The following is a 27,235-nucleotide window of genomic DNA, read 5'->3' on the forward strand; positions in this document are numbered from 1 at the left end:
TTCCTATAAAAAAATCTCCTGATTTATACCAAATATATATATAACATATTTATATAAAAAGAACAAAAAAGTCATAACTATTCCAGTAAATTATAAAAGACAAAAAAGACAAACACAATTCACGTCAATCGCTGAGATGATCAAAATGTGACTGGGGTCCTGTTGGAATTCATCAAAGAACCCAGCACAGCACCCCGTAGAGGGCAGGAAGGCAGATGCTGTCTAAAAACTGGCATCTTGGAATGTAGCACAATTATCTTTGGCCCAACCACCAACTGTTTCCAAAATCTGGTGTCGGGGCAGAGAGAGAGAGAAGAGGAGGCCAGATTGTATACGGCTGTGTAGTGAAAACAGGAGAGTTCTGGACATCTCGTTCTTCTCTCTGCTCCCCCCAACGTACAGTAAACCCCAACAGAAACAGTGAAAGCTGCTTTATAGCTGCCTATCCAGTCCCGCTAGTGAAGCGTTCATCAACCTGGTGCCCTCAAGATGGCCATGCTGGCTGAAGGGAAACGGCAGTCCACAACATCTGGAAGGCACCAGGTTGGCAAAGACTGCGCTAGAGAAAACAAGAGACACTCCCACTTAGGAGACAGTCAGCAGAGATAAAGGACAAAATAGTACCTTTACAACATGTATAAAAGTAAAAAAATAAGTTTCCCTTTTAGACCCTTTTAAAAAAAGACACACATTCGCATACATACACAGAGCTAGACTTCTGAAGATGCCCCTCAGGAGGCCGGAATTAGGAGGCTTCTGTCATTTCCCTTCCCTTGCCCCCAAACCCAACAAAAATCAGAGAACATCCTCGTCCCTCCACCCACTCTGTCCGGGCATTTTCAAACTTCAGGCCAGGATCAGACATTCACACACTGCCAATTCTCCACAGACACTTCCTGTTGTCATCTGTGCAGTTGACGAGTGAGGCCCAGTGCTTCAGAGACCTGGAAAAAGGAAGAAAAAGCATGTTAATTTCTCAGTCCACCCTAAGGAGCAGCCCTCATCTTATCACACATGCATTAAACCCCAGGAAGTATTAGCCATCCTCCTAGAGAGCTCTCTTTTTTTTCCAATTAATTTTTATTCTAATTTTCAAAACCAAAATAATACAAAAAGAAAACACAAATCAATAACTAATACAATACAAAAAAAAATACATATATATAAAAATATTGACTTCCGATTTGTCATAGTTCAGCTATAAATCTATAATATATAACAAACCTATCTCTTAATAGATTATAAAATCACCTTCCTCCAGCGGTTATCTTAGTTGGTTTCAAATCTCATTAACATCATATCATTTTAATATTCCACAAAAAGTCAAAGAGAAGTTTCCAATCCTTGAGATATATATCAATCAATTTTTTTTCTAAATAAACATGCCAATTAATCCAGCTCATCAAATCTACTAAATCCAGTAATTTCAAAACACTATAATTCAACTATAAATCTATGATATATAACAGACCTATCTCTTAATAGATTATAAAATCACCTTCCTCCAGCAGTTATCTTGGTTTCAAATCTCATTAACATCATATCATTTTAATCTTCCACAAAAAGTCAAAGAGAAGTTTCCAATCCTTGAGATATATGTCAATCAATTTTTTTTTCTAAATAAACATGTCAATTAATCCAACTCATCAAATCTACTGAGTCCAGTAGTTTCAAATCGCTCTTCTGTCATTATCCATATTGGGTCCATCTTCCATCTTTACGCACCCAAAAATCTTGCTGTCATAGTCATATAATAAAAGTCTGGTAGGAATTTCCTCCATCACAGATATTTTCTTACCATCAAATCCAAACGTAACACTGAAGTATTGTTTCAAAGCCGCATCTCTGCTCCTCTTTTCCACATGATACACTAGTACATTTCTTTAAGGTTTTTCCATTGACACAAAACAGGGATTAATTCTATTAACTTTCTCCATTTCAAGTTCCATCAAATCCTTCCAGTCCAGGAATTTTTTTGAACCGATAATATCTTTATCTCCAATCTCTTCAATTCCTTCAGAGACAGCGCTGTATTCCAAACTGTAATATTTATCTCCAGGATCCGTCACAACCAGGAAATCCAAATCTTTTTTCATGTCCATATTTAAGCCAATCTCCATAGACTGAACCTTGCCTTTAATTTCTCTTTCATCCTTTTTCTGTTTTCCAGATCTATCTTTATTCTCCTTTCTCATAGAATCCTGAGTTTCTTTCAGCTCCTGTCTCATTTCATGAAATTCAGTTCTCCACGCTTGTCTATTATTTCTCAGTTCTTGTTTTATTGAGTTAATCCCATCCATTATTTTCTGAAGCATGTCTAGAAATAAAGTCCCTTCTTGTACATCCATGATCTTCTTAATTGCCATTCTTAAAACCAAAAGAACAAAACTCCTTCAATTTTCAATGTCCCAAGCAAAGAGCAGTTTATTTCTTTATCCAGTTACAAAGGAGTTAATCTTTCCAACCAACTAACGTCACACGCTAGACAGTCCTTATCTCTTAAATGTCCAGAAGTGCAAAAACAGCTTTTAGTTCACAGCGTTCAAATAACTAGTAGCAGAGAGAATGAGCAGATTCGTCAACAACAAAAAAAAGTAGATCAGAAAAAATAGTCCCTTGTATATATTACACAAAAGTCTTGTAAATCAAAAAGATTTCTTATCTCTCCCAATCAGAAAGCTCTCATCCGTTGTAATCTTTAAAACGCAATTTTCCATGTCAGCTTTTTGCAATAATAATAAAAAAAAGATAAGCTATTTATATTTTCTTCCCCCTTAGTTCCGTAAATAAAGAAGGAAAGTCTTACCTCATCTAGGTTATCTTAAATGCTGTTACTTTGACAAATCTCTTTAGCTATATAGATAAGAAAATGATAAATGTAGACAGGAGGTTTGCCTGCTAGTCCGTTAAAAAAAAACGGGTCACTTATCCAGCTGAGCTGCATAAAATCCTCGCTTTGTCTGAACTGCTGGAACACAGACAATTCTGACGAATTCCAGGCTCCAACAATCAAAACAAAACTATGTGGCAGATCTCACGCTTCTTCCTTATCCGGAAGAAATCATCCCCAGTCAGAAAAAACCCTTCTGACTGAATTTAAAACTGGATAAGTTTCATCCAAGACGGGAGCCCGTCTCAGAGGCAGCACAGGCGGAGGGATCCTCCTGGGAAGTTCCCTCCTAGAGAGCTCTCACTCTTTTTTCCCACCTCCCTTGCCTCTTAGAGCTGCTTCACACATATGTGGTGGCTGAGGTCCATCCGTGTTCCATGCATCTCTGTTTCTGGCCAGACTTTGTGTATCTACTATGGCAAACACCAGTACGATACCAGTATTCTAACTGCATAAAGAACGGGGTGGACAGAAGGTAGAAAAGCATCTAAGATCTCTAAGGTTATCTGAATTAGATCAGCAAGGATTTTTTGTTCTTTTTTCCCCCAATAGCAACAAAACTTCTTTTCCTCTCCTCCCTCAAAATTATAGTGAAGAAAGCCTAATTCAGTTCCAGTACTCTGAACAAGTTCCTGGGCTTAGAATTCTTTAATTCCAAGTGTATGTCTTCTGTACCTGCCTCCAGCAAGTGGACCTTGGGAGTTCTAGTAAAAAACAGATTCTTCACGAGCCATTATGTCTGTCCACGCATTTCAGATGTCAGGTGTAAAGCATGAAGGCAGCTCTAGCAGATTATACCATACAAAGATAGTATGAGAGGTGTGCATGTCATTTGCACATTTCAGGGAACTCCCCCTAATTGCTCCCTGGGTGTCACATTCTATCTTCCTCTATGCTTGCTACATCTGGTTGCCAACCATCAACTTTAACCCAACCCATTTTCTGGCTGTCTCACACACAATGCCAAAGGGCAACATCCTTAACCAAATAACACTTTGCTGTAATCCTTCACAGGGCTCACCTCAGAGCCCAAAGAAAGAAAGAAAACAGCACTCCGTTCCACATACCAGCTGCTCTTTTAACCTTAACCACATTCAGCATCAGCTAGATGGCGTCAGATTCTTGCCCTTCCAGGTTGGAATGGATGACCTTTGCTAGGAAAGCATAACCCTGACTGTGCTTACCAGTGGTTCGCTCGCAGGCTGAACCTTCCTTCTCATGTGCAGAGTTCAGGCGGTTCTGTTCTGCAGCGAGTCCGTTAGACTCAGGGCTGCTACTACGCGAGGGGCTGGCAGTGTCCTCCGGCTGCAGGTGGAAAGCCATTTCTAGGTGCTCCTGTGCCATCCTGAGATGCTTCCGCAGTCGCTCCAGCTCATGGTTTGGGAGACCTGGTGTGACAGCATAGCGCTCGGCAGCCATGCCACCCAAGCTCTGTCCACCATAGCCCAGTTTGTCCTTGGCTAACTGGCTCTTCGTGGGCTCCTTCTTGAGAGAATGATAGGTAGGGGGTGCACTGGGATCTTTCTGGGCATATTGGGGCCTGGGGGGGACACCACCATCCTTACCATCAAGGCCACGAAGCGCATCCCGGATCCCACCAAAGCCCAGGTGGAACAGCTCGCCAATATTGAGCAGCAGGCAAAGGCCACTCACAGCGTACATGATGAGGAGGAATATTGTTTTCTCAGTGGGGCGGGAAACAAAGCAGTCAACGGTGTGAGGGCAAGGGCTGCGGGTGCACACATATGAGGGGTTAACCTCAAAGCGGTACAGCACGTACTGCCCCAGCAGAAAGCCCACCTCAAATACCGAACGGCACAGCAGCTGCAACACATAAGCCGTCATCAGCCCATCCTTCTTGATGCGTCTGCGGCCGTCGTGCTTCTGGCTCTCTGGCTCCTTCACCTCTCTTTCAGGCTCCATCTCCTCAAAGATCATGGGGTCTTCCTCGCCATTGTCCTCTGCCTCCTCATAGTCCCGGACAGCGCCACGCCGGACCACAGGTGCTCGGCTCTTTCGAGGGGGCTGGCGTGAGAGTCGGTGCAGCGCAAAGCCCAGGTACATCACTGAGGGCGTGGCTATCAAAATGATCTGGAAGATCCAGAAACGGACATGCGAGAGGGGCGCAAAGGCATCGTAGCAGACATTCTCACAACCTGGCTGCTGCGTGTTGCACACAAACTTGCTCTGTTCATCATAGTAGATGGACTCGCCGCCTACTGCAGTCAGCACAATGCGGAAGACAATCAGCACGCTCAGCCACACCTTTCCCACAAAGGTCGAGTGCTGGTTGATCTCCTCAAGGAGGCGTGTCAAGAAACTCCAACTCATCTTGGCTCAGTGCAGGCCTGCAGTCAATAAACATAGTAGGCAGAAGGTTAAACTGAAGTAAATTCATCATCGTATTCCACAAGCTTCTGAGCAAGCTAAGGCCCCACAAAGAGAACCAAATCATAGACCCAGCCCCACAAGATGTCAAGTTTCCACAAATTTCGAAGTCATGGGCAAAAAGCGAGTTTTGTTTTTATGTCTGTCAACCCCCCCGAGGGGGGGGGAGAAAAACCAGAAATTTGGGGAGGGGGCTTATTTTCTTCTCAAATCTCTACTTATTTTACTATAAGAACATAAAGCACATTATTATAACTTGGTACATTAAAGCACCCTGTTCCTTATACTTGGAAAGTGTATCCACACAAAACCCATAATATAGCCTTGAAAACAATACCATCTCAAAAAAAAAATCTAGTAAGAATCAGTTTCAGAAATATCAAAAGCTTCCAATTCTCAACTTTCACTTTTATCCCATGGATTTCAGAAAGTTTGTATAGGTTGCTCTGCTATTTTACTTGTTAGCTTGTTTCTTGATTTGGTGTGTATATTTTCAAAGACAAACCAGTTTATTTCACACACAACAGAAGATAAGACTAGACAGTTATCCACATCTACAGTATACAGAAATAATAAGTACTTTATACTGTAGATAGTCTTACATGGTTATTAGAAACCATGTTGAGAGAATGCAGGGTAGCTAAACCATTAAAAATGTCTTAACCCTTTAAATACATTCCACTCTTCATTCTAAAAGAGAAAATAGTTCCTAAGGGGTTTTGTGTTGTTTTTTTGCAGATGTGAGGGCGTGCTTCAGCTGTTCCATTTAAAAATGGAGAAAATCCTCAGGGTGGTCATCATGTATCTTTATGAAAACAAGCTTCACGATAACTCATGGGCAGGAATGAATCACCACTTAACTTCACTCCCTTCCAAAAAAGAAAAACCTTTATATGCAGTCACCTCCATGGTGCTCTCCCTCTGATCACCACATAGTATCCAGAGAGTAGCAGCTTTGGACAGCTTCACAAATTACTCTTTTAATGATGTCTATACCAACTATTTTATGTACACATATACCAACATCTGTGCATCAAATACGTGTTTGTGAACACATGGATCTTACCGGTCAATGGACAAGGAACTCAAGATTGACCATGGCTTCCTGCCACATTTAAAGACGTATGCTGCCTCATACTGTAGAAAGCTTACCATGACTCACAGCCCTGTCTTTCCACACCTAAAAAACACTTGATACTCCCCCTTACACCTCTGGAGTTAACTCAGTTCAGCTTAGGAGTCAACTCAGGGCCAAACTAGACTGATACCAGAGAAGCACGAATACATCTCTGCTGCCCTGGGCTCCTGCTGAGAGGAAGGGCAGAATATACATCAAATAAATAAATAAACAAAATCTCCCATTTTATGTGGCCAAAAGCAGCCACAGGGGAGGGGGGAGTAACTTTGGGTTGGAGCTGTGGTATCGGGGGGGGGGCCTGGTCCAAATCACCCACCACAAGAACAATTAGCTTGAGAAGGAAAAATACAGGCACAAACTGCAAGTTACCGTTGGTGGATGGGGTAGCAGGATAGACTCAACCCAAAATTCCCCTCCAGGTTTTAGCTTCCCCCCCCATATCAAAAGATCCATTTTACACACTGCTGATGTCACATCTAGTTTGAGCTTCTTGCTGAAAGGCCAGACAGCTCAACTCATCTCATATACATATCACAACAATAACATACACACAATGACACAGCTGAACGATGATGGGGGTGGCAGGGATAAAAAAAGCCACCAAGTATCTGTGAGTGCCATTCCTGAGGAGAGCATCTCCCCTGCCTCCTTAGATCACTCCCCTCACTGTCAACTTAACCCCGCAATCAGCACTGGAGGTTTGGCAGAGTAGCTGCCTCTCGGAGTCAACTCAAGAGGCTTGTCTCAACCTTGGATGGATGCCACGTCCTGGTGCACTGGGACGGGTGCAACGCTCCACTGCTCACATACAATAAGTATCCTTGAAGTAAAGAAGGTACCCCGGCGGCGGCAGCAGCAGCAGTCTTGGGGCAGATGTTTGTGCTGTGTTTATGCTCAGCTTGCCCAAGGCAGAGGGTGATGTTCAACTAAGTTGTCCCATCCAGCTAGTGCAACAGGCCTTTCCCCAACTCCCATGCACGTCTTCCCCAAATCTGCTCTAGAGGTTGGACGAACCCCTAGAACAGATTTAGGGGGCATGTGGGGGGGGGAGGAAAGTCCCTGTTGTGTTAGTGGGAAGCCTTGTGCTCATGGGACCCTGAGGTAGCACTATGTTGGATAAAACCAAAGGTTTGAGGATCCTCACCCACCTCTGCTTCTAGTTCCCATCACCATGCAAGGGCTTAGCCAGCAAGGTTCTCCCCCTCTAACTATCTGATCACCACACACACACACACACACACACACACACACACACACACACACACACACACACAAAACACCCCAAAGGCACCACAGCAGAGTTCATCCAAAGAGAAGCAAAGTGTTTTATTTCTGCACCATTCACACACATTGAAATGATGGGAATATAATATTGTTCTCCCTCCTACCCAGAAGACCACATTCAGTGACTTCAACAAGGGAATAATCCAGATTTTTCCCCTTTGCTCTGCTTCCTCCATCTGCTTTCCCCATTCCCAGAGATAGACAAAGGGATCCTGAGAAGAGCAGGAACTACTCCAATAACTTTCTTACAATGAGACACATCTGGCAGCAATTTGTTGCAATCTAGGAAATAGCCTACAATCTCTAACTCTGGGCCACTGGGGTACAGCTTCGTAGCTAAACCGCTGGTAGTGGGCCACGTTCACCACAAGCAGTGATGTGGGGTGGAAAATTTTCAAGTACTTAATTTTTCTGTGGAAAAATTTCTCCATGTCCTAAATTCATTAGCAACTATTAATGGATGCAAACGGCAAATAAATATTAGGAAAGTGTGGCAATTTCAACATTCTTAGCCTTATTTATTAAATATAAGTAAAATAAACATGCTCAAAGATATTTTCTAACACATCAGAAAACTGCCAATGCAAACTGAAGAACTTATGTAACATAGGAATATTTTCCAATTCAAAAATTTACAGAAAACAGGCTTCATTGTCTGCAAGCATTACATTCCCCCTTCCCAATATGATAAAACATCTTGTTTTTAAAGTGAACATCTGGTGAACCAGTAATGGCCAACCACAATTTTTGTGTGCTCAGTTGACTTTGCACTGACTATTCTAAACTAAATTTAATATCTTTGATATTACATCAAGTCCAGTTGGTTAACCAAGTATGGACACAGGAATATTATAACTTGTTTACCAGTAACCAGCAAGATAACCACAAATCCAGGTGTCTATCACACAAGTTATTTACCCGAGCATAAGCTTACCAAGGAAATGTGTGCTACAGATTACCAGACCTGAGACAATGAGCAGAACATAGTATCAGGCTCCAGTATTTGACTTTCTGCCTCCTCAGTCTTGTCTGACCACAAGATAATGCAACTTGTGGTCCAGAGACCCAGAATACTTCTAGGATGGTGAGATGCACTAAAAGACTTGTGTACTGAGGTAACTAGGACAGAGTTTATTTAGAATGAGATGGATCTGGCTCAAAAGCCAAATCTAGAGAATTTCTGCAACAATTAAATAACTTCTAACAATAAGTTATCTTACACCTTTTTAGAGAAGTGCCTTCCCTACTTTAACTTCCTTATGCTACATTTTGTACTCAAGTACAAATTAGCATGCTAAAAATATATTCATAGTGTACCAGTTATCAAGGCTGTGTGCTTATAAAATTACTCAAGTGATATCTCTTAAGAAAACGTGCAAGCAAGCGCCTGATCCTTTCCTGTTTGCTGCTCACATATATCTTAAAGGAGAAAACAGCAATTTCCACCCAAGTATCCTGTACTTGGTCAGCTAAATTTAAATCCTTTGAAGAAGCAGCCTTCTATGCATTGTACAACAGTTTAAAAGCAGTCAGGGCAGAGTTACTGCAGTTTAACACACTTTGTGTTAACTATAGCCTTACTGAATCTCAATCTTGCCAACACAGATAACTTAAGAGCCTGCTCAACCTTTAACCAATCAGTCCAGCTCTTTGCAGCAGAGAGGAATGAATATTATGCAGGATCTGAAGTTCTGCATCTTAGGAAAGCCAGCAAGCTTTCTGTACACTGTACAGCTATCACATGGGTGAAGGCCTATACCAGTCTTCCCCAACGTGAAACCTTCCAAATCTTTTGGACAACTCCCACCAGCCCAGACATTCTGTAAGATTTCCACCTCTATATCCAAACTATCACTTTACTCACTGCCTACAGGTGGCTAATGGGAGAAAGTTGCAAGGGAGAGTAGTAATCTTAAGACTGAACGGAGGCAGCATAATCACTTGGGATGTAATAGTTGTACTAGTAGCCACCCTGGCCCTATTCAAAGCAGGTTTGCAAAGAAGTCTACAAAATGTACTAGCCCATAATTCTACTAGCCCCCTCCCATGTAAGAATATTTCTGGCACAACGTCTTAAAAGAAAAAAAGGTCAGTTTTCTTCCAACTTACCAAAGCTGCCTGTTTCCTGAAGGCCACAGGTGACTAGATATTTACAAGTCTGTATTCAAAGGGAGTGATAAGAGCAGTCGGAAGGCATACTAGGAGACTGGGGAAAATTACTCTTCCCTCCTGTTCTCTCTGTAGTTCTCAGTTGAGGTGGGAGTGGAAGCATTAGAGCTGGTTCATTTAAACTCAACTCCACCTTTTGGCTTTAGAAAGTAGCAATGCAAAATGACCAAAATCCCTCAGTTCATTCACTAAGCACCTAGGACCAAAGATTTGCTACCTAATACCAAAGAAGTGAGAGTTATTTAGATATTTCTAATAAGTCATATTTGACTCATTAAGAGAGATAACAGCAGAGTTCAATTACACACTAGTTTGGCACATCTATAATCACCAGTGCTAAAGCTGCGGAACTCCCATGCATGAGAAGGAAGATTGTCCCCCTCATTACCAGCATTTTGCTGTCAAATAAGCAAGTTTTTGTTACAACAGACATTTGGGGAAAGATAAACTGAGAGCTGCTCTATTCATTGCGACTGTATAATTTGAAGTTAGAATCTTTTATGGCTTATTATTTGAACATATATAACAAGAGACTGCATTTTACAGATGGTATATGCCACCTGGGATCCCTTTAGGATGAAGGGAGGTTTAGAAATATAATAAAGTAACTATTAATGGTCTAGTGCTGCTAGAACTCCAAGCAAACAAAAGACCAGGATTGCCCCCACCACAACCAGGATAATTCAACTTTCAACGCATTGTGTGCCTGGAGCCCAAGGGCAGCACCAATCAGGGAGCCAGGTTGGCCTTGATGCTACCCAAAAGTGGAGAAGTGGAACAATTTGCAGGGCAAGCCCTGCCAAAGAAGAAGAGAAGACCTTCCTGGTCAACATACCTCAGCTAGACAAATCCCCAAATTCCTTGTTGGGGGTTTGTGATCTTCAGGTCTCTATCAATCCCCATCCCACATTACAATCACTTTGTCCAATATGGACCTTGGCCTTCAAGAGACTACTGAACATAGCGTCCTCCTGTTCAAGGGCCACTTGGCACAAATTCTTCTTTGCCAACAAGTCTGCATTTCCTGGGAAGCTGGGGCAAATTTCAGCTCCGTGACAAGCGTACTTTCATAATGCATACATATGAGCAAACAAGGCTCCTTAATATAATCGTGGCCAGCCCTAGAACCCAGGGTCTGTGATCACTCCTTCAATTAAGTACTTTGTCCTTGTATTTGGCCTCAAAACAAACCCCAAACTTATCTTGCACTAAGGAGCAAGAGGAACCGAAAAAGTTAATAAGAAATTGGCACTGCCGTATATACATGCCACTGTGGCTCAGACTTTTCTATTTGGCAAATCTGGGGTATATACTCAAGATCACTCAACACGGAGCTGCTACCCTTTAACGCATTCATTAATTTCCCCACTATACACGGAATCGAGATGGTTAAAAATGGATCCCCCCCCCATTTTGTATGCAAGAGGATCCTAAATAATAGGGGCATACGACTAAATAATCATGGTGTGGTTAATTAATCCGGAGCCATGGGAGAGTGATCTTGGGCACGGAGGCGATACTGTCTCAGTGCCCAGAACAATGGGCAGCTCATGGTGAAAAAGATAGCATTACACCACAAAGAAACCGAATTCCTCAAAACGCATAACGTGAGAATCTACTCTAAACCTTGCTCTCCTCTGCGTTCGCTATGAAAACGCTCCCGCCCAAAAACCTAGAAACGAGGGAGAGGCCAAGAACCGAGGCTGCAAGAGTTGCCTGCCCTCCTACCCCGATGAAACCCTTGAAGTGGCCCCCTCAAATCCAACCCCTCCCTCGTTTTCCTATTAGCGGCAGTGGGTTTCCGAATGCTCCACGCTTCCTAAGACTAGAGCCAAGGAAAAAGCAACCCCCCAACCCTAAACAGCCACCCCACCACCCCAACCTCTTGCTTACTGTATGCTCCTCCGGTGACCTCGCAAAAGGCTCCCGCCCTGTTACAATCCCTCTTCTCCCGCCCGTCCGAACAAAGGGGCCCCGACCGTAACCGCCCCCCGCCCCCTTCGGCCACGCCTTGGAAGGGACCCCGCCCCTTTCTCCTCCTCCTCCTTTCTCCCTCCCTGCCGAGGAAAATCCGAAACTGACTAACGAGAGATTGAGGCTGGCGGGCAAAGAGCCCGCGTTCCTGAACGTGTGCATTACACGTCGACACACATCCCTCTCCCTGACTGGTGCAGTAGCACACGGGCCGCCTTCTCTTCTCCTTCTCACGGCGGAGGAAAACAAACTTTCTTCTGAATGGGAGAAATCTGCGCTCGGAACGTGACCGAGCCGTGAGAGGAAAAGAGCTGCGGCCCGATCCCAGGCACGTGTTTTCTCGGGAGGAAGCTCTACTGTCTTCAATAGGGCTTAATACTTTCCAAGCAGGATTGCCACATTCAAGAGACGGAATAGCCCTGGCTGTGAATCACGCCAGCCGTCTCCTAGAACTGACCAAATGATGAATCAGCGGGTGAAACTCACGCTACAGTCATTGCGATAAATCAGTGAAAGTCATCAAATTACATTAATTAAAGGAACAACTCTATCGTTCAAATGTTTGTGTGGCCTGAGTTTGTGTCCTACCCCCCACCTTCCCTTTTACCCTGTGCAAAAGAAAATTGCGAGGTATGACGATGCGACTCGGGACATTTTGCACCCTGCCCTCACTGATTCATTGGTTTGCGACGCCTTCCACTGTGAACGGTAAAAATCGCTTGGATTGTAGCGGTGTGATCGGGCCCTGTTCCTCTTCCGCTCCCCGCTGCGGAAAGGAAAAAGGAAACACATAAGAACATAAGAACATAAGAAGAGCCTGCTGGATCAGGCCAGTGGCCCATCTAGTCCAGCATCCTGTTCTCACAGTGGCCAACCAGGTGCCTGGGGGAAGCCCGCAAGCAGGACCCGAGTGCAAGAACAGTCTCCCCTCCTGAGGCTTCCAGCAACTGGTTTTCAGAAGCATGCTGCCTCTGACTAGGGTGGCAGAGCACAGCCATCACAGCTAGTAGCCATTGATAGCCCTGTCCTCCATGAATTTGTCTAATCTTCTTTTAAAGCCATCCAAGCTGGTGGCCATTACTGCATCTTGTGGGAGCAAATTCCATAGTTTAACTATGCGCTGAGTAAAGAAGTACTTCCTTTTGTCTGTCCTGAATCTTCCAACATTCAGCTTCTTTGAATGTCCACGAGTTCTAGTATTATGAGAGAGGGAGAACTTTTCTCTATCCACTTTCTCAATGCCATGCATAATTTTATACACTTCTATCATGTCTCCTCTGACCCACCTTTTCTCTAAACTAAAAAGCCCCAAATGCTGCAACCTGAAAACGAAAAACGCGGGCTGGTTACTTGCAAGGATGAATTTGAGGCAGGATTCAGCTCCGAAGCCTATTTAAAATGCATGGATCGGTTCTGACACGTAAAATAATAAAAGTACCTCTCCTGATCATGGACAAGGTGCATTACCTTTCAGCGCTGCAGAACTACATCAGCTCAGAAATACATCTGGGGCGAGGGGGGTAGGGAGGAGATCTGCGCTCCCCAACACTCTCCCTTTAAAAAAAATTATCTGTTTATTTAGCAATTACTCTTCCTGTAGCCAGCCTGGAAGTAACAGTAATTTATCAACATTCCCTCAGATTTATTCAAAACCTTGTGCAAGGGGGCACAGATTTACTCAGAAACACGAGGGAACGAGAGGGCTTAAGCCGGCTTGGTAGTCATCCGCGAACCCAATGTTCAGAGACAGTCTAACTATACAAGCAACTTCTTGAGACTTGGGGGAACACTATTAAGAGTGCCAAAGAAACAGCCTGTGATCAGCGAGGAGGGCCTCATGTCGCTTTAGGAGTACCGCATATAATCCAGGAATTCTTTTGATCTAGTGCGAGTTCAATTCTACAAAATACTGCCTTTCAACAAAGGAGCACACACAAATCAACCGTCAGCTCAAAAGGCATGCTTGCATTGCATGAACAGGCACTCAGAAGCATGTTCTCACCGAGCAGAGTATGGCTGACTCTCAAATAATTGTAAATAAGAGTGCAACCTTAGAGTAACTCTGCTTATTTCCTCGCTTCCCCACCCCCACACTAGACCCTGAAAAAGTGTAGCTTGCAATATAGATAACCAAGCTGTACTTTTAGATAAACATCTACTATTTTCATTACATTTACCCCATAAGTACATAGAAAACTGCCTTATACCAGATGAGACCATTAGTCCATTTAGCTTAGTATTGTCTATACTGACTGGCAATGGCTCTCCAAAGTTTCATACAGGAGTCTCTCCCAGCCATACCTGGAGATGCTCAGGATTGAACCTAGGACCTTCTATGTGCAAGGCAGATGCTCTACCACTGAGCTAAGGCCCTTCCCCTTACATAGTCAAAGACTGCTTTCCCCCTTCCCCCATGTGCAAGGCAACATATTTCAAATTCAAAGCTCTAACAGCCAGTTTGTAAATGTTTGCAATTTCCACATAAATGTGTAAGATAGATAAACTATTGCCTCACAGTGGCCTGGAAAAATACAGGGCCTAAAAGAAGAAAACCAAACTGTAAAACAATGCACAACTGAGTAGGTGATGATCCCCTTCATCCAGACTTGAACACAGCACTGACTCAGAACCTCATTACTTGAATCACTACAGGAAAAGCATTTGATTATTTAATGTACCTATAAAGTCAAGGATGGCTCATCCTTTTTGAGAAAATTAGTATGTCCCAGTTGAGAAGCAGAGGCAAAGACAGCCTTCTGGTTGCAGCAATCCTAAACAGAATGCAATGAGATCTACTCTGTTGTAAGAGTAGAGATGTATAAAATTATACATAGTATGGAGATAGGAAGAACTTAAGTACATAAGAACATAAGAAGAGCCTGCTGGATCAGGCCAGTGGCCCATCTAGTCCAGCATTCTGTTCTCACAGTGGCCAACCAGGTGCCTGCGGGAAGCCTGCAAGCAGGACCTGAGTGCACGAACACTCTCCCCTCCTGAGGCTTCTGGCAACTGGTTTTCAGAAGCATGCTGCCTCTGACTAGGGTGGCACAGCACAGCCATCATGGCTAGTAGCCATTGATAGCCCTGTCCTCCATGAATTTGTCTAATCTTTTAAAGCCATCCAGGCTGGTGGCCATTACTGCGTCCTGTGGGAGCAAATTCCATAGTTTAACTATGCACTGTGTAAAGAAGTACTTCCTTTTGTCTGTCCTGAATCTTCCAACATTCAGCTTCTTTGAATGTCCACGAGTTCTAATATTATGAGAGAGGGAGAAAAACTTTTCTCTATCCACTTTCTCAATGCCATGCATAATTTTATACACTTCTGTCATGTCTCCTCCGACCCGCCTTTTCTCTAAACTAAAAAGACCCAAATGCTGCAACCTTTCCTCATAAGGGAGTTGCTCCATCCCCTTGATCATTCTAGTTGCCCTCTTCTGAACCTTTTCCAACTCTATAATATCCTTTTTGAGATGAGGCAACCAGAACTGTACACAGTATTCCAAATGCGGCCGCACCATAGATTTATACAACAAGTGCCGTAACTAGCTTTTCATGTGCCCTGTGCAAGGTTTTATTTTTGGGCCCCTTAATTTTTTTTTGGGGGGGGGAAATAATAAAACAAATACAATATAACAATTGTTTATAAATAATTTTTGTGTACACAAGAAATATACAAGATCATTCACATGTAGCGACGCAATGACCAATCGCTAAACCGCTAAATAACGCAGTGGGCTGCCCGGGCCCACTCGACACACTCAGTTCACCGACATCTGGACCACACAGCAGAGCACGGCAGCAAAATTTAAAATTTGAAAATATTATTATATTTCACAATTTTTTTGTCAATTCCATTTCAGGGGCCCCTTAATCATGTGCCCTGTGCCTGTGCACTTGTTGCACCTGCCTAGTTATGGCACTGTATACAATGGCATTATGATATCGGCTGTTTTATTTTCAATACCTTTCCTAATTATCCCTAGCATGGAATTTGCCTTTTTCACAGCTGCTGCACACTGGGTCGACATTTTCATCGTGCTGTCCATTACAACCCTGAGGTCTCTCTCCTGGACGGTCACCACCAGTTCAGACCCCATGAGCGTATATGTGAAATTAAGATTTTTTGCTCCAATATGCATAATTTTACACTTGTTTATATTGAATTGCATTTGCCATTTTTCCGCCCATTCACTCAGTTGGAGAGGTCTTTTTGGAGCTCTTCGCAATCCCTTTTTGTTTTAACAACCCTGAACAATTTAGTATCGTCAGCAAACTTGGCCACTTCACTGATCACTCCTAATTCTAGGTCATTAATGAACAAGTTGAAAAGTACAGGTCCCAATACCAATCCTTGAGGGACTCCACTTTCTACAGTCCTCCATTGGGAGAACTGTCCATTTATTCCTACTCTCTGCTTTCTGCTTCTTAACCAATTCCTTATCCACAAGAGGACCTCTCTTATTCCATGCCTGCTAAGTTTCCTCAGAAGTCTTTGGTGAGGTACCTTGTCGAAAGCTTTTTGAAAGTCTAAGTACACTATGTCCACTGGATCACCTCTATTGTTGACACTCTCAAAGAATTATAATAGGTTACTGAGACAGGACTTTCCCTTGCAGAAACCATGCTGGCTCTGCTTCAGCAAGGCTTGTTCTTCTATGTGCTTAGTTAATCTAGCTTTAATAATACTTTCTACCAGTTTTCCAGGGACAGAAGTTAAGCTAACTGGCCTGTAATTTCCGGGATCCTGCCTGGATCCCTTTTTGAAGATTGGCGTTACATTTGCCACTTTCCAGTCCTCAGGCACGGAGGAGGACCTGAGGGACAAGTTACATATTGTAGTTAGCAGATCAGCAATTTCACATTTGAGTTCTTTGAGAACTCTCGGGTGGATGCCATCCGGGCCCGGTGATTTGTCAGTTTTTATATTGTCTGTTAAACCTAGAACTTTCTCTCTCGTTACCACTATTTGTCTCAGTTCCTCAGAATCCCTTCCTGCAAATGTTAGTTCAGGTTCAGGGATCTGCCCTATATCTTCCACTGTGAAGACAGATGCAAAGAATTCATTTAGCTTCTCTGCAATCTCCTTATCATTCTTTAGTACACCTTTGACTCCCTTATCATCCAAGGGTCCAATCGCCTCCCTAGATGGTCTCCTGCTTTGAATGTATTTATAGAATTTTTTGTTGTTAGTTTTTATGTTCTTAGCAACGTGCTCCTCAAATTCTTTTTTAGCATCCCTTATTGTCTTCTTGCATTTCTTTTGCCAGAGTTTGTGTTCCTTTTTATTTTCTTCATTCGGACAAGACTTCCATTTTCTGAAGGAAGACTTTTTGCCTCTAAGAGCTTCCTTGACTTTGCTCGTTAACCATGCTGGCATCTTCTTGGCCCTGGTGGTACCTTTTCTGATCTGCGGTATGCACTCCAGTTGAGCTTCTAATATAGTGTTTTTCAACAACTTCCAAGCATTTTCGAGTGATGTGACCCTCTGGACTTTGTTTTTTAGCTTTCTTTTTACCAATCCCCTCATTTTTGTGAAGTTTCCTCTTTTGAAGTCAAATGTGACCGTGTTGGATTTTCTTGGCAATTGGCCATTTACATGTATGTTTAATTTAATAGCACTATGGTCGCTGCTCCCAATCAGTTCGACAACCCTTACATCTCGCACCAGGTCCCAGTCCCCACTGAGGATTAAGTCCAGGGTTGCCATCCCTCTGGTCGGTTCCATGACCAACTGGTCTAGGGAATAGTCATTTAGAATATCTAGAAATTTTGCTTCTTTGTCGTGACTGGAACACATGTGGCCAGTCTATGTCTGGGTAGTTGAAGTCACCCATTACTACCACATTTCCTAGTTTGGATGCTTCCTCAATTTCATATCTCATCTCAAGGTCTCCCTGAGCATTTTGATCAGGGGGACGATAGATCGTTCCCAGTATTAAATCCCTCCTGGGGCATAGTATCACCACCCACAATGATTCTGTGGAGGAGTCCACCTCTTTTGGGGTTTCGAGCTTGCTGGATTCAATGCCTTCTTTCACTTATAGAGCAACACCGCCACCAATACGTCCTTCCCTGTCCTTCCGATATAGTTTATATCCAGGGATAACCATATCCCACTGGTTTTCTCCATTCCACCAGGTCTCCGTTATGCTCACTATATCAATGCTCTCCTCTAAGACCAAGCACTCCAGTTCTCCCATCTTGGTTCGGAGGCTCCTAGCATTAGCGTACAGGCACTTGTAAGCAGTCTTTCTCTTCAAGTGTCTTTGGCACTTTTGGTTTGGCCTGTGGTAATTTTGCCCTTCTGAATTGGTATCCTATGCCCCTGCTCTCACAATGCCTACTTCTAGGCCTACCCCTTTTAAAATTTCATCATTTCTTTGGTCTTTATCCCAGGGGGGAGGTTTATTCTGAACCGGACCTTCCTCAGCTCCTGTCGGGTTTCCCCCCTCAGTCAGTTTAAAAGCTGCTCTGCCACCTTTTTAATTTTAAGTGCCAGCAGTCTGGTTCCATTCTGGTTCAAGTGGAGCCCGTCCCTTCTGTACAGGCCCGGCTTGTCCCAAAATGTTCCCCAGTGCCTAACAAATCCAAACCCCTCCTCCTGACACCATCGTCACATCCACGCATTGAGATTACAAAGCTGTGCCTGTCTGACTGGTCCTGCGCGTGGAACCGGTAGCATTTCAGAGAAAGCCACCTTGGAGGTCCTGGCTTTCAGCATCCTACCTAGCAACCTACATTCTGCTTCCAGGACCTCATGGCTGCATTTCCCCATGTCATTGGTGCCAACGTGCACCACAACCACTGACTCCTCCCCAGCACCGTCTACCAAACTATCTAAACAACGGGCGATATCCACAACCTTCGCACCAGGCAGGCAAATCACCTTGCGGTCTACACGCCCACCACACACCCCACTGTCTATGTTCCTAATGATCGAGTCACCCACTACAAGGATCCCTCCACCCCCCGGAGATATATCCTCAGAACGAGAGGATAGCTGCTCATCCCCCAAGGAATGGGTCCCTTCTAAGGGATCGTTTCCCTCTTCCTCAGCTGGATGCTCTCCTTCCCCGAGACCATCGTTCTCCATGATAGCAGGAAAGCTATCATCCTTGGAGTGGGACACAGCTATAGTGTCCCTGAAGGCCTCATCCACACACCTCTCTGCCTCTCTCAGCTTTTCCAGGTCAGCCACCTTGGCCTCAAGGAAATTAAATCGTTCCCGGAGAGCTAGGAGCTCACTGCACCGAGAGCACACCCACGACTTCTGTCCAACAGGCAGATAGTCGTACATGCTGCAGGCAGTGCAAAACACTGGAAAGCCCCCACACCCCTGCTGGCTTCTTACCTGCATAGTTTTGTTTAAGGTTTATTAAGTTAATGGGTTGGGGACTGCAGTTTAGTTGAGGTCAGGGAACAGATGGGCAGAGTGGGGGGCTAGGGTGCTCTGAATTTATATGTGTGGCTGGTCCCTCCCAGCTACTGCTGCCAGCCAATGATGTGTTAATTGAGGCTGATGGCTCAACTATCAGCTGGGCCTTAACTCCTTAGGATTATCTCAGGCTTCCTTCCTTAGCGAAAGGGGGCTGTTTAAGGACTTTGACTAGTGGTACTAAGAAAGGTTAACTAGCTTTTACTCTATTTTATTTTATTTGCTGACAACAACCACTTTTATCAGTGCAAGTTCCCCTGTAGTTTTAAGTGGTGCCTTGCACTCTGGCCTGGACAAACTAGACTAGCTTTTGGCTGCTTTTAATCTAAGCAAGGGGCTGCGACTTCCAGGCGAGTCTTTTTTGTTTGTTGTTTTCCCACCTAGAACAGCCTGACCTTTCTTTAACCTAGGGAAACAGCTTGAAGTTGTGTTTAAGGAAGGCTAAAGCTGCCCTTTTTAGCAAAGACTGAGCTGACTCTCTCCCTGTATGTATTGGTGGGATTTCCTTTTTCCCCTTCTCTCCAACTGGAATTTAGCCTTGTTTACAGTGTCCCCTGAAGCTTTCCTGCTAGGGTGGTGTTGACAACTAGCTTTCTATAGGCTTCCAACCCCTAGGATCTGTCTCCTAAGATATAGGTTCTTTCAGGATTTGGCTCCAAGCTCAGGGTGACCCTAGGCTGCCCTTATTACTTATTACTCTGAGCTGTTTTAATTCAATTAAACAATGAAATAAATGGGTGCTACTTACCCTCTTATCGCTCTGCTGCTTAACTTGCCTTGACGCTTCGTCAGCTGGGGGCTCCCTCTAGCTTGTGGAGCAGCAACTTCTCTTTTAACTTCCTCATACTAGAACCCAGAGGCATCCAATGAAGCTGAATACACCAAGAATCACGACAGCCAAAAGGGAATATTTCTAATTAAACTATGCAATTTGCTATCGAGGGGATTAGACAAATTCATGGAAGATAAAGCTATTAATTGCTATTAGTCATGATGACTATGTACCACCTCCAGTATCTGAGGCAGCATCTCTCAATACCAGTTCCTGGAGATCTTGAGTAGAAGAGGCTACTCCACTGAACTCCTGCTTGCTGACTGCCCAAGGGCATAAGAACGCAAGAGCCCTGCTGCATTAGGCCAATGGTCCAGCATCCTGTTCTCACAGTGGCCAACCAGATACTCATGGGAACCCTGCAAACAGGACCTGAGCACAAGAGCTCCCTCCCCTCCTGCGGTTTCCAGCAACTGGGATTCAGAAGCATGCTGCCTCTGACCATGGAGGAAGAGCATAGCAGACATGACAGTAGCCATTGATATCCTCCATTAATTCATCTAATCCTCTTTTAAAGCCTTCTAAGTTGGTGGCCATCAATGTGGGAGCAAATTCCATAGTTTAACTATGCGCTGTGTTAAGTGCTTCCCTCCCCCCCGCCCCGGGCCTGAACCTTCCAACATTCGGCTTCATTAAATGTTCACAAATTCTAGTGTTATGAGACAGGAAGAAAACCTTTTCTCTGTCCACTTTCTCCATGCTATGCATAATTTTATACACTTCTATCATGTCACCTCTTGCCTTTTCTTGAAACTAAAGAGCCCCAAATGCTGCAAACTTTTCTCACAGGCATCTGATTGGCCACTGTGAGAACAGGATGCTGGACTACAGTGGCCTTTGACCTGATCCAACAGGGCTCTTCTGAAGATGTCCAAGTAAACTTTTGTTTTTTAAACCTCAGAACATTAAGCTGCCAATATAGAGAAAGTTTCTTCCCATGTCTTGGTTTTTGATACCTAATATTTGAATTTGTACTTGTGAACTTTTAGCTACATTTTCAAATGATTTGGTTTTGGTTTGGGGAGGTGCCTCTTGACACAACATCAACAGTATTTCTTCCACATAATTGTATTTGAGACAATTGGTTTGATTTCTTCTTTGATAATGGCTATATTCCTCTCCTCCATTTTCTTTCTTCCAACCATTTGTGTTTTGTTATTTAGATTGTAATCCTAGGGGCAGGGCCTGGTTTTAATTTTATCACTGTAAGGCCTCCTCCTATCCTATATACTCAAGAGAGCAAATCACAATAAAATAGACACAATTCATGATAATTAAATGCCTGCACTTATGCTTACTACACCAAGGGATAGGTTTGCAAGAAACTTCTTTATGAAGTTTGACATTTGCTGAAGCAATAGGCAATTGTCATTGCCTTTCTCCACTCTATGAGATACTGTAAGCTTTGATTGAATATTTGTAACCAGCAGGAACACAACAAGCCTATTATTTGAATCTTATCACCTTTCTAATGCATTTTGCTGCCCCTGTATGGGTGATTGAGAGGAACATTTATGCATTTCCTGAAACTATAATGCAAGTTATAAACCATACATTGGTTAGAATACACATTCAAATTTAAAATGGCTTTCTTGTGTTTTCTACACTATGTTAATATTCATATGTAAGTACAAATAGTAAAGCAAATTTGATAACAATCTTTCAAACAACATGCCACTCTATCCTGTTGTTTTTTTTATGCTAGGTACAAATTGCCCCGAAGTTCTAAGAGAATAGCTAGGGCCATCCTTAGCAGGCACAAACAAACCCAACACAGATTATAACATTTTTATTTATTAATTTGTAACATGGAGTTATAACACATAACAGCCCCCCTCCCCACTTCAATGTCCATTTTACTCAAGAGAAAATGTTCTACTTCTCACCTCTTTATTTATGTGTTAAAATAGGTAATTTCAACACCCTATTACAGGATTACGGTTTTTCCTTAGACTCATAGAACCCTAACTGTATTTGCAGCCTGTGTGTGCTTGGAATTAGCTATTACCATTCAAGATAGAAACTGTTCCTAGAAACATATTAGAACCACAGTGGAGTTGCTATTAAAAATATGGATCAGTAAGGAAGGTTAGGAAACAAATATAAAACAATACAAATTATACCAATACAGCCATTAATCGTATGTCCATGAGTGTTAAATAGTTAAGAGTTTTGGCATTGGACGGAGAACCAGTGGAGCAGTTACGTAATTGTAGACTCTGAACTTAGTGATCTTATGCCCTTCCCCCAGTTTAGATGGTAAAATGCATTTCTTTAAAATGTGATGAGTTAGTCCTGCTGCATCTGGGGGCCCTCCTACCCATTCTAATGAGGGGGCTCCAGACTTCTGCCCCAAAGTCGTGCCCTGTGATCCCAATTGGTCTGTCTAGCTCACTGTCTACAATGAGTGGAAGTGCCTTTTCAGGTTTTCATACAGAAGTATTTTGTACTTGAGGATGCTAGGATTTGAACCCAATATATTATGCATCCAAAACATGTGCTCTTGGCTTCTGGGTAACCTCAGGTCTCTCTCATACACTTAATGTTTTCACAGAGTTGTTGTCAAGATAAAAAAGGGGAAGGGTATGTTTTTCTATACTGCCCTGAGCTGCTTGGAGAAAGGGTAGAGTAGAAATAAGAGACGTAAATAATACCCTGAGTGCTCTGCGCAGTTTTGTTTATATCATTGTTGGGGGGTTGTGACCAGAAACAGAAGAACTAGTTGCTATCAGAAACTGATACTAGGTTTAATAAATCACTTGTTGAATCCCGTTAAGTGATATCCAAGTAAGTCATATTCAGAGTAGACCCATTTAAATCAATGGAGTTGACTTGTATACTTCAATGAGTCTACAGTATGACTAATGTTGGATATCACTCATTACATTTTATCTCTTAAAATATAAACCTTTTATACAAAATCTTTAGAGATAGCATTTTAAGACCTTATAGTTACGTCCAGCTGATCAAAGAAACTATCACATTCTGCAGGATAGCTGGAAGGAACAATAGCACAATGAAGGAGGGAGCAGAATGGAAGAAGCCACCTTTCAAGATAGGACAGATTTGCCAAGGTGTGGGTGGGGTGGTGGCCTGCAGTTATTTTAATTAACACCTCTGAGTGCACAGGACTGAAAAGGGAGAACACATACCCTGCAAACAGAACACACAAAAGCATTCCACGAATAGGAAGACATAAAGTAATCTTACTAGTGATAAATAAGCTCACCTTGAACTTATATTAAGTCTCTTTAAAGTGTGGTGGGTTGGACCAGGTGGGCTTGTGCTGCTTGCCAGCAGTGATGTCTAGGACATCACTTCAAAGTACAGGCACTCGGGCTATCACATTCCAAATGACATAGAAATGCTAGTTTCGGATTGAGATATAGGAAAACATGCAGACAGTAAGAAGGTAGTTTGAGTGCCCCTGCACCAGCTCTATAAACTGAAAGGAAGACATCTGGATCTCCACAACTTAACCAAGCATTTGCTGCACAAACATTTCTGAAGAGGCACAAATAGCTTTTGAAATCCTGAAAACAACAAAGTCCCCACCCTCCTCATGTCAGCATTTTAGTCATAGGTCTATTGCCCAGTCATTCCAGCAAGCATTGCCTTTATTAAAAAAAAAACAGGACTGTAACCTTAGAAGACAGAAAGTGATGTTATGTCTCCATTCCTCATTTCCTACGCTTGCACTGTGGCAATCCACTCCCTGTTGTTCACTCTTACTTCTTTAGGCTCTTCCACAGTTGATTCCAGCTGTCCAACACAGGAAAGCTGAAACCCTGAACTCACTTGCTGTAGGCGCCATTTTATGTATAACCAACTTGCCTCTGAGCCTTTAAAATAGGCTTGGATCAAAAAGTTTCACCACTAGCCCAAATCAGTTTGACTTGGAACCTTCAGCAACCTGTCAATGGAGATTAGCACTTGAAGATTCAAAAGGATTGCAAATCTGGCTAGGCAAAGACTCTTGTCCTCTTTAGCATTAGAAAGCCCCAGAGGCCCATAGGGGATTCAACAACATGGTCAAGGAAAGGACAAAGGAAGCCTGCTTTGAACGTGGCCTGCTTCTGAGAATGTGGGTGGGGGCTGTTCTCCAATTGCTGTACAAAGCACACAGGGAGAACAGGAGGAAATGCCTACAAACACTCAAGACACTTTTTGGCATGGGGCAAGTTCACAGCATATTTTCTTCCGGGTAAAAAATCTGGCAGCCCTTGTGGTCAGACACAAAGGCAATGCAACAGTGGTGATGCAACACCCAAGTTTGCTCTGCAAACTTGCATCCGTAGGCAAAGACTGAGGAAGAAAATGTGTCTTCACCAAACCTCTCCTGTGGGGCTGGGATAGAGAGGAAGGAGGGCTAGCTTTTGAGGGTGGGGGATGGAAAAAACAGGAATTGAAAGAATGATAGGCTTGTTCTGACAGAAGAGAGAGACAGAGAGATGCAATAAATACATGGGAAAAGGGCAAGAGGGGAAAAGCACCGAAAGCTGAAAGCAGAAGTGGCTTCCTCCTTGCAAACCCTGTCTAAATGCAGAGCTCTGTGTTACCAAAATACAGGCCTACTGCATAGGAGCGAAGCAAGGAAGGTTTCAAGCCCAACAGCAGTAGGAAGGAGGAGGTAAATCCTCTCTCTCTGCCTGCCCATTTGCCCCCCAACTTGTCACCTTCAGCTTTGCTCTACTTGACTCAGGGGAAGCAGAAAATATGCCCCAGAAAGAAAAACAGGGTGAGGGCCAAGGCTGTTTCAGGGAAAAAGTGAAAGGATCCAATACCTTAGTACTCCTCTGATTTAAAATCAGCCCATCCCATCTCCTACTTTACAGCTGTATGGCATAAACCATTTTCTAAGACACAGATCATGCCTCCATCCTTGTTTAGGCAGGACCACAGGCAGGCCACAACTATTGTAGTTTCTCAGTTGATTCTCCTCTCATTGCCCCAGGGCTTTCAATTATCAGGTAAAACAGCTGCAGACGGTGGGAAGGGAAGGTGCTGTGTAACCCCTTCCTTCCCAACCACTTGTCTACTCCAAGTCTCCTCCTAGCCTCCCAACAGCATGCTTTCGGAAAAGTTACTTTTTTGAACTACAACTCCCACCAGCCCCAGCCAGCATGGCCACTAGATTGGGCTGATGGGAGTTGTAGTTCAAAAAAGTAACTTTTCCAAGCTCTGCAGTTTCATCCCTGAAAGATAAAAAAAACAGATCCCTGTAATTTACAATAGTCTGGGCAGGTATGCTACCAGCTAAACAAAAGTCACACACAGGACAAAATGTTGGGCTAGGGGTTCATATACTTGAATCAGCCCTAGACTGCAGGAGGGTTTTTTTGGCATTTGGTTTGGGGTGGGAGAGAAAACATCCAGTAGCAGCTAAACATCATTATTTATTTAGGATATTTTTATAGCAGTGTTAGAGCACCTTTCATAATATACAGCTGAGGGCAGTTTACAATTAAAAAAACAAAATTAAAACAATCAGTACAAAATACCAAAAATAAATAAAAACAGCAAAATGAGTTGTGCAGTAAAAACTGTCAATGAGTAAAAGTTTTAAAGATCAGGAACAATAAATATTTTTGCCCAGGACTTAACAAAGGTAGCACCTGGCAAGTTGTTGGGGGGTGGATTGGAAGGAGAGGGAGGAAGTTCCACAAAATGGAGTCCCTCATGGGGGGGGGGGAGACCTCTTCCAGGTCTCCTCTCTCATCTCCACTAACACGGTTATTTGCAGAAGGACTTTGATGGGACAAGAAGACAGTTCTTAAAAGGTGTGTCTATGCTTGCAGAATGCAAGCTTCAGCTACTAGTTAGTGCAAATATGCTAAGTACTGATTTATACTAGGGGAGAGGCAAGGGAACAAACACTGTGAAAGTACTTTCACACCACCGAGAAAATTGCAATTCGCATGTAGCCCAAGTCACCCCAGTGACAAGAATCTGGAAACAACATCCATATTTTTCTCCTCCTCAAAAGTGAAAACTTGAAATTGTATCAAAAAATTGAATACTTCAACATCATCTGGAAAGCAGGAAGTTGATGTGCACAATAATCCAATTAAACCTGATTATTATAAAATAGGCCATCCATATGCTTCTCACCTGAAATAGTGTATCTCAAAAATAGCACCAGCACTTCCACAGACAGTTCTTACCTAAGAAAGGATAGTTGTGGAACTTCCCTTTCTATAGACTTCAACAATCATTGGACTAGGAAATTAAGAATTTAGTTATGCATTCAAAATACAAGCTGTAATTATGAGCATAAATGAAGACCAGTTGCTGCCTTCCATCATTTTGCACTCTAGTGGCCTCACTGGCGATTGCCAGACCATCGTAGAGCACAAAAGCGTGCCGCAATAGCCAGTGTGATGCAATCAGGAAAGACGTGACTTGCAGCATCAGAACTGGTGAGAGTCCTGTCATGAAATTGCAACATTGGTTCAAAAGTGGTTCAGAAAGAGCGGTGTAAATGGCTCAGATGCAGAGAATTGTGGGGATTTCATCTTAGAAGAAGATAGGCCTTTGAGTTTTGTTTCTCAGCTGCAATTATTTAGGAGGCCTAATGAGCAGCACCTGTTATCTCTGTTATCTGCTGAGAGTTTGATACTCAAGGCCATGCAGGCTTGAGAAGGTTTGAAATCAGGCAGGGAGGGAGCCTGCGAAGGCTCAAAAATGGAAGAAGGTTTGGGAATATTACTTCACCAGAAAGCCCCCTGATTGGCTGAATCATTATGGACTGTTGCTGGGTTTTTTCCCTTAAGTATAGGAGATGAGACCCATAGTTTTTGTTCCCCTGGATTCCATCTGGAAGGGTGGTTGTCCATGTGGGGTTCCACTGCCTTTAAGTATCCTGATGATATTTGTCTGGGGAGAGATGAGATTTGCAACAACTATCTCTTTGATAAGTAGAATAGGCTAGTTAGTTTGTTGTTTTTTGTTGTGTCTGAACTCTGTTATGTTTGACCAGAACCCCTGGCTGGGTGTGGTTTTTGAGGAACTGTTTCACTGCTGTTAATTTTGCACTTATATTTTATTAATAAAGCTACTTCTATTATTTATGTGTGTTCATTGAGTGAGACCAATTTGGTTCTGAATCCAGCACCTTGACCA

The 27,235-nt window shown here is 43.2% G+C and overlaps 1 protein-coding gene across 7 annotated transcripts; it reads right to left on the reverse strand.

Annotated features, from left to right (window-relative positions):
- Nucleotides 1-26,571, reverse strand: LOC133376731 (gap junction gamma-1 protein-like). Of its 7 annotated transcripts, XM_061609423.1 has the most exons (4): nucleotides 24,898-25,069; nucleotides 20,030-20,153; nucleotides 4,075-5,238; nucleotides 1-944 (listed from the first exon to the last, which is right to left on the reverse strand). In XM_061609423.1, exons 3-4 carry the CDS (start codon nucleotides 5,219-5,221, stop codon nucleotides 937-939), a joined length of 1,155 nt encoding a protein of 384 aa, XP_061465407.1. In that variant the 5' UTR covers nucleotides 5,222-5,238; nucleotides 20,030-20,153; nucleotides 24,898-25,069; the 3' UTR covers nucleotides 1-936. The 7 variants fall into 7 exon arrangements, with proteins under 7 accessions (XP_061465407.1, XP_061465410.1, XP_061465409.1 ...); XM_061609426.1 differs by lacking the exons at nucleotides 20,030-20,153; nucleotides 24,898-25,069 and adding an exon at nucleotides 26,278-26,571; XM_061609425.1 differs by lacking the exons at nucleotides 20,030-20,153; nucleotides 24,898-25,069 and adding an exon at nucleotides 26,225-26,571.
- Between the last annotated feature and the right edge of the window lie 664 nt (nucleotides 26,572-27,235).

The sequence above is a fragment of the Rhineura floridana genome, chromosome 2 (genome assembly GCF_030035675.1).
Source record: "Rhineura floridana isolate rRhiFlo1 chromosome 2, rRhiFlo1.hap2, whole genome shotgun sequence".
NCBI classification, from domain to species: Eukaryota; Metazoa; Chordata; class Lepidosauria; order Squamata; family Rhineuridae; genus Rhineura; species Rhineura floridana.